Source organism: Styela clava, chromosome 1 (assembly GCF_964204865.1).
Source record: "Styela clava chromosome 1, kaStyClav1.hap1.2, whole genome shotgun sequence".
NCBI lineage: Eukaryota > Metazoa > Chordata > Ascidiacea > Stolidobranchia > Styelidae > Styela > Styela clava.
The window spans coordinates 4,307,363-4,315,299 of record NC_135250.1 but is presented as its reverse complement, the minus strand read 5'-3'; the positions used below and the strand labels follow the sequence as shown (position 1 = coordinate 4,315,299).

Below are 7,937 nucleotides of genomic sequence, written 5' to 3'. Positions count from 1 at the left end.
AGTTAATATTCAACCTTGATTTCAGGTGATATTAAGCGATCTTGATCCACACTCGTCGACACTGGATGCTCACAATCAGGGAGTGGTGACATGATGACCGAATTTTGTGTTTGCAAAGGAGGCGAGTTTGGAATTTAAATGGGTACCTGAACAATTAGTTACTTGGTCGACATACTTTTTCAGATTAAATATTAAAGAATTTCTGAAATTAGAGAAACTGTCGTCATAGTGAGTTCGAATAAAATGAGAATTCGTCCTAACATTCTATCACTGCTGTTTTTATCATTATTGATAATTGGTCCACATTAGTCGGGAAGTCATATATGCTTATGGATCATGATATGCGTATTTTTAGCAAGTCAAGAGTCCTGCTGCACACTAACACAAATGTATTTCTATATCTTTTCATCTGACCAGAGTCATATCTTTTCAGACAAGCAACTCGTGGCTTACAAACTAGTGAATATATGATACAGTATGAAACTTCAATATTATCGCCAGCATGATTCTGCTCAACTGTCCCTATTCAAGCAAATGAAAAGATGGTGATATTTTAATCCAATAGTTTCATTAAATTTTTCAAATTCATTCAGATGGATGTAACGGAATTGATACTATCCCTTCGATCGCTGCAATATTAACGTCGACCAATGAACTCACTACTTTGACCTCTGAACTCACCAATTCGACCTTTGAACCGTCGACTTCACGCGCCGGAACCATCAAATCAAGCACTCTATTTGGATCCGTTATCAGCCTCCTCGTTGCTATAGCTGTATCATAGTTTAGACCAGAAATAAGAAAATGACATTATATGTTTTTATTGCTTGTATTATAACCTGAGATATTTACTAAATTTGCTCTGCACAAATCTGTAGACAATATCTCACATAAATATCCCAAATACATTTAAAATACTACTGAGTTTTGGAAAGCCTGATATCTTCTCGTTTTGATATTGTCCGCTCAAGACATTACACCCTGACGAAACAGTAATCATGGGGCGATTTTTTTGGGAAAGATTCTGATCCTTTTAAATGATAGTAGCTAGTAGTATTGTTAGATAACAGTGGCTGCCTGTATAGGGCAATTTTGAGCGAAGGGTGTGAATAAATGTTGTATAAAAAAGTTGTTCAACCGTTCTGGAAATCACTGAGAGCGAAAACAGCGGCTTCCCTTTCATTCAGTCATTTTACCTTGAGCTGAATACATCGATGTACCCGTAGTCAGGGGGGTTGAGGGTCGGAATCCCCTCTAAAAACTAAAGCATTTTTTGTAACATACATAGCAATTTTTGTAGCTTGAAAAGCTTTTTGGACTCACAAGACTCATGAAAACACTCGTTTTCCGGCCTCCGACCGACTTGCTGACGGACGTGCTACACGACCGGACACGCTAGCTGTTGCGGTCCAACTTGGCAATCAAAAATGACAGAACCCTCCCTTGAAAATTTGTGGCTAAGCCCCTGCGTCACCTTACCCTTAAAATTTCTCTACACTGACAAAAAACTACTTCCACTGGTCAATAGCTATTCTTGGTAAAACATTTATGTTTATGAACGAGGTTTTAATAAACTTCGATTTGACCCAAAATCTCGGTCTCCTTCCATACGAGGGCCGTTAGTGATCAATTTGTCGAGTTCGCGTAAACTAAAACACGGCACTCTTCGACTTTTGTGAAGATTTCTTTAAAACCGTTCATTTGAAAAAAAAAAATGTTGCCGAATTTAACCGTTCAAAACGAAATGAGCAAATTTAATCGATTTTTATCGCATGTTGGTTGGCTGGGTCTCTAGGGGACCAACTACTTATCCTTATTCTATGCTTTTGTCTGGCGGATCTGTGTGTATATAATGCAAGGATGCTGTAGCAAGAGTAAAGATAACTAGTTATGTGATGAAAGTGTCTTGAATGGCTCGATATATTTTATTTCCATTTTGAAATAAAGTTTTGTGACGTCACTATATTAGAATAGTTACTGACGATAACTGTTGACCAAAAGTTATCTGCGGTTGGAGGCAGTGCTGGGAAAGCTCAAGTCATCGATTCGACTCGGACTTGTATTACCCTTTATCGAAGACTCGGAATGACTTATCTCAGGCATTCTACTCGACTCGGACTTGTATCACCCTTTATCGAAGACCCGGAATGACTTATCTCAGTTATTCTAGTCGATTCGGACTTGTATTACCATTTACCAAAGTCTTGAAATTACTTTTCTCAGTTATTCTACTTGACGTCGGGGCTCAAACTAGGACGTGACTGGTCTCGCGACCAGGGTTGTAGGGACTTTCGTCTAACACTGTTTGGAGCATCACATCCACACTCGAGTCCAATACGGCACGGACCATTATTTACAAATTTATACATATATTTAGTTGATTGTCTTTAATGTAAGAAGTCTTTATAGCTAATCCATCCACCTGAAACAAATAATAACAGGCTAACTAATCACATACACGACTTGGACTAATAAACGGACGTGAAGCCATCAGATGGCACACTATGATTGATCGAGGTCTAGCGACTTTGCTTGAAGCAAAGTGCATGCAACTATTTGTTTTGATAAGGGAGCAAGAACGTTCTCAGAATGTGAGAATTGATACATTTACCATTTCAGGGGCGGAGATACCGACGGTGGTATAATTCCGTTTGTGTGAGCATAATCTGGAGATTTCTGCTTTTATGATCTCTCAATTTTTCCGCCAAGAAATACAAATTAAGGGAACAAAGATTTGGGAGAGATGTTGGTTAAAAGACGTCATATATTTTTCACAATAGTGTTAGTTTATAAAATGCCGTTATTGAACAACAGAATAATTTACATTCTGAATATTAAATTCTATCTTTAATCAAACTCAATACAATTGCTTTATTGTTATTTCAGAAAGCGTCAGTGCACACCTGAAAATATCCAACGGCGAACAGTTTCAAAATCACTGCGGAGGGCTTGTCATTGAGATATATAGTCCCATCCCATCTTATAGCAATTTATGTCCGTAAGAATAGAATTTAATAAAGATTACTGAATTTATGAAAATTTAGATTTAGTGTCTAGTAAATAGGACTGCATGTGCAAAGAGACATGAAAGACGATAAAATTGATTGACTTCGTTAACTTTGAATTTAGGAGTATTGTCTAACTATGACAATTCAGCATCATTCTGGCACTCTTATTCTATTTCTCTGCCATTCTGCCTCTGAGTCATCTCTGCTCATTCAGAAAATTATCAATTTTCTGTTCATCGACTGTTTTTAATAATGTAGTTAATCCGGATAATTCCTGAATCATTTCCTTAATTTACATGTTATATGCAAATCTGGTGTTCAAAGAGTTCATAACAAAAGCGGGTAACATCTGTTTTTGCATTTAACTACAATCCACCGCACTAAATAAGCGCTCTACTGCTTCTGATGACACTGGTATGGCAAAAATGCATTTTAAAAAATATCAATCAACAAAATACGTGTCAGCATAAATGTAACAATCGGGTTTTGCAATGCGCAATCAAACTTTGCTTTGCAACATTAGCATAGTGAAATTTTTGTTCAGTTAGCTAGATGCGCAATTTATAGATGCAAATTTATAGTGACGTTTTACAGCGTGAAGACAGGTAAAACTGTACAAAAGTCAGCCAGAGCTATTAAACAGCAGCGGTATAATCGTGTAAGTCCATAAACACAAGCTCGCGTATCGCATTGATCAAATGTGGATATATTCCCCTTTTCTTCACCATAAATTGATGCTTATCAATTAAATTTTCCTTTCCGGGCGCGATGGTTTGTAATTGTAATATAGAACCTTAATGCGTCGTGAATTTGAAAAATTCAGGAGATTTTCAGAAGATTGCGCGAACCACTGTTTACAAGATATATCTCAGGTTTATTGGCCCAGCATTCTTTTTGTCTTTGAAAGAATTTCATATAAGCAAATAAGCGCATATCAGTCCAGGCAACGAGTATTTTTTCTCTGTTTCGCACCAACACTGCAATATCGTAATGCTCTCTCATATTATTACAGCGTCATGTGCGGATTTTTTCTTCGATACTCTTCTGGACCGAAAGAGCGGAAGCAAAAATAATTGAGGGCCTATAAAAAGGCCAGTTTCGCCTGTCGATATCACACTCATACCACCGTGTCGTCGTGGTCGCTGCCGAAAAGAAGTGCTACAGACTCGAAATCCTCAACAGTAGACTGCGACCCTGAAGCGTTCGCGTCGAGTCCGAGTCAAGTAAATTTCATAAATAATCAGTTTCGAGCGCTGCAGACTCAAAAAAAAGCATTCAACTGCGAGTACTCACAACTCTGAAGCGTTTGAATCTTATTTAAATTTTTTTTAAGAAATCAATTTTGACTCTCACGTTTATATAAGTATGAGAAAATTTAGAATCGTGTCAAAGAGTGCCAGTATTTCTATATAAATAGTTTTACCAGTTTCGAAAATCGTAGGAGATACTTTTATGCAAGTGTGCTCAAAGCTCATTGACTTAAATGCAAAAGTAATACTGATGGAAAAGTTCGAGGCAACCGCTATCGTATATAGAGGAACAGACGACAAAATAGTGAATGATTTAGATTCGGGTTTTGGTCGGAGTCGAGGGCGGGGCGGAGAGTTTAAATTTGAGTCCGCAGTTCTGCATGGCGTGCCTCATCGCTAACAATTCTGCGACGTTTGTGCCTTTTTGTTGATTTCCAATATGAAGTAATTTATGATTTGATAGTTTTTACATGGAATTTTGTAGCTTCGGTTTTAATATTAAATTTCTGTTCTATTTTTAGTAAATTTACTCACTTATTGTTAAGCTATTCCGAGTTTCAAAATCACTCAAAATGAAGATATTCTTGATTGCATGCTTGTGCTTCATGTTCGTCGCGACAGGTTCGTAAAATCTGTTTTTTTGTTTTGTTCCAAACAATGCTGTAACTAAGTTATTATTACTGTAATTGCGTTGCGTTCTTATGTTAAAATAAACCAATTTTTTTGCAAACCACTCGTTCACTGCTTTTTATTCTTTTTATTTCTTGTAATCCAGGGTACGCGATTATGTGCTACCAATGTGTGGACTGTGGCGATAACAAAAAGCTCGATGCTTCTCAACTCATTGAATGCTCTAACTCAACTTGTCAGACGGTTTCTATTGAATGTAAGTGCTTTACACATCATTCACATTGCTTTTGAAAGTCTCAGAAACTTATTATTTTAATTAAGCAACTGTTTTTCCAACAACTATTCTAGAACATCCATGTTAAAATGGATGGGGGGTAAAAAAAAATACTATCTCTGACCAAATTAAATTATGATAACAATAAACCGGTACAAATGCCCATTTTCACAAAACAACGACAACAAAACGAAACATGTGTTTAATCAAATATGTTCGATAATAAATCCTTGAAGCCAGTTTCAAAAAATTGTTTTCAATTTAAAGGGCATACTGGTGATAAAATCCCTACGTAGACATTTGAAGATCCTGTTTACACTCTCTAAGTTGATTTAATGTCAATTACTTATAATTTCAGTATGGATACTTTGATTGTTTAATTTGAAACTTCAGTTACAGCGACTGTTGCGCGATCATGTGGCGACCCCAAGGTTACTACTACTGGCTGCAATAAAGACACTTTGTTTCATATAACCACGGAAACTTGCATTTGCAAAGGGAGTGAGTCGTTTTATCAATTTTTATACTTTTATAAGCAACTCACTTCGCACCAGGCTCTGTAAAAGCAGTCACTGCAAGGCAGGAGGCTGCTATATTTTAAAAGAAGTGGAACTTTTTTTGCGGAATTTCCTGGTTCGGCATTGCCCAGTTTTTACACCCAGGGTGGGGTGGTGCACATGGGAATTAAATCCCCAGAGAGAGATTTTTAAGCGGCGATGAAAAGCGTAATTATATAACGCTTCAACTATTATGCTCCAAGTTCAGTTTTAAATTGAATCCTCATCTCTCGCAAACCTACTATGAGTTATTTATACGTTTCCTCTACAAAATGGCTTTCAAGGAGTTACTAAGGTTCAAATCATTCAAAGTGCTCTGGGTGGGAACCATAATAATTCGGCATTGCCAACCAACTTTATTACACCCTGCATGGGTGAAGTGGCGGGCGTGAAATTTGAACCCGAGATGTTTGAACTGCGTTGGAAAACAAAGTTAACAATTAAACCATCAGGCTTCAGGTTTATTTTATTGAAATTCGCCTCTGTCAAGCTTACTTTTAAAAACGTTTGAAAGAACGAAATCTTTTCGGCTCTGTATCGAATACTCAATTTATTACGTCATGCATCACGTTCAACCTGCGATATCCCTATTCAAATAAGTAAAAAGATGGAATGCAAATTTAGAAGGTAATAGTTTTTTTTTAAATTTATTCAGATGCATGTAACGGACCCCATACAACCGCTGCAGCAACAACTTTGACCTCTGAACCCACCACCACGCTGATCACTGAGCTCACATCAAGCGCTGGAACCATCAAATCAAGCATTATAGTTGGATCCCTGATCAGCCTCCTCATTGCTAAATTTATTATTGTTTAGACCAGAAATAACTAAACTAAGTCGATTGAAAGAAAGTATTACATATGATTTTCATTATAGATTTTATCACGAAATTTTTACTTTTTTTTTGAACAAAGAAACAAATAAGCACCAATTCACATTTAAACAAAACCAGATTTGTAGTCTACCCTAGGAATGGGCAAACTGGGGCCCGCGGGCCGCCAGGCATTTTGCGCTGGCCCACTACTCTTGGAGAAAGTTGTGAAAATTGTTAACAACTACATACAAATTTAATTGAAAAATCTTAACTGTGAATTGTTAAATGAATATCGATATTTTTTCGTCTATGACTCAACTATGTCAGCCACCATTAAATTCAAAGCGAATGGCAACAGTGGCTGTGACGTCACAGTCAATTTCCCAATTCGGCCCCTGCAATGAAAAACTTTTCCAATCCCTAGGCTACGCAACTACCTAACTCCTTACACCCTAACGAGGTAGTGTGCATGGGGTGGTCTTCGTGTTCCACGCACCTAGTTATATTTTTTTTATCATTTGCGTATGTTTAAAAATTTTCTAATTTGGTTTATTGTGTTGTGTCCAGTTATAAAAGAATCTTAAAATGACGCCATTCGTTGTAACGCTGAAATCTAATAAGCACTATGTGACAAACGCCATCTAGTGGAGCTTTGGCAACGAAACTGAAGACGTTTGTCACTCGCTGTTGTTGACTTATTCCAAAATCAAGCTTGGTTATACATAAACGATAGATAAATCGAATGTGATTTCCTTGTCTTATACAAAATCCAATACAGACAACGTTGCCCTTCATGTTCGCCACTTTATTTCAGAAGAAAAGAATTGCAATGAGTCCGGATATAGCACCGGATATGTTTTGGATATCCGGATGGTTTCAAATTTTTTTCTTGTGAAACTAAAAATTCAACTTTGCCTGCAGATATTTTCGGGTATCCGGTTTCATTATTTTAATTTTTTGTTTCCTTTTTTCTCATTGTGCGAAACAATTTATTGAACAAAAAAACACTGTTTATGACGCCATATTCTATGACTGACGTATTTTATTACATTTTTGAATAAATTGTTTTCCATATCTGAACTTTTTAAAGGGAATTGGAAGGGAATAAGAGAGCTCGGTGACTTCAATAACAGGGAAAATAAAACATGAGTTAGGAAATTTGTTTATTGAGATTTTTTCAAATCAACTTGTCTCTCCAACACTGCAAATATCTCAATGTATTCAACTTTCGACAAAACTGAAAGGCAAAAACAGGGGCGCAGCCAGGATTTTCTTGGGTTCAAAATTGAAATTCCCATGCAACAGCTTTTAAAACAATCGTTGCGATTTAATTGTGTTCAACGTAACCTGCGATTGCGTCGATTTACAGCAAAATAAAAGCATTACTGATTCAAATGACCA

The 7,937-nt window shown here is 36.8% G+C and overlaps 1 protein-coding gene across 2 annotated transcripts; it reads left to right on the top strand.

The window, feature by feature from the left end:
• The first annotated feature begins 4,774 nt into the window (after window positions 1–4,774).
• Window positions 4,775–7,587, top strand: LOC144425047 (uncharacterized). Of its 2 annotated transcripts, none has more exons than XM_078114202.1 (4): window positions 4,775–4,879; window positions 5,034–5,144; window positions 5,562–5,663; window positions 6,375–7,587. In XM_078114202.1, exons 1-4 carry the CDS (start codon window positions 4,831–4,833, stop codon window positions 6,536–6,538), a joined length of 426 nt encoding a protein of 141 aa, XP_077970328.1. In that variant the 5' UTR covers window positions 4,775–4,830; the 3' UTR covers window positions 6,539–7,587. The 2 variants fall into 2 exon arrangements, with proteins under 2 accessions (XP_077970328.1, XP_077970327.1); XM_078114201.1 differs by having other exon boundaries at window positions 5,556–5,663.
• Window positions 7,588–7,937: the final 350 nt, after the last annotated feature.

Excerpts from the sequence above, each read along its gene's own strand:
- LOC144425047 (XM_078114201.1), top strand. The coding sequence starts at position 4,831 with ATGAAGATATTCTTGATTGCATGCTTGTGCTTCATGTTCGTCGCGACA. Across the intron at positions 4,880-5,033 it reads CTTCATGTTCGTCGCGACAG|GGTACGCGATTATGTGCTAC; the intron begins GTTCGTAAAATC and ends CTTGTAATCCAG. Across the intron at positions 5,664-6,374 it reads AACTTGCATTTGCAAAGGGA|ATGCATGTAACGGACCCCAT; the intron begins GTGAGTCGTTTT and ends AAATTTATTCAG.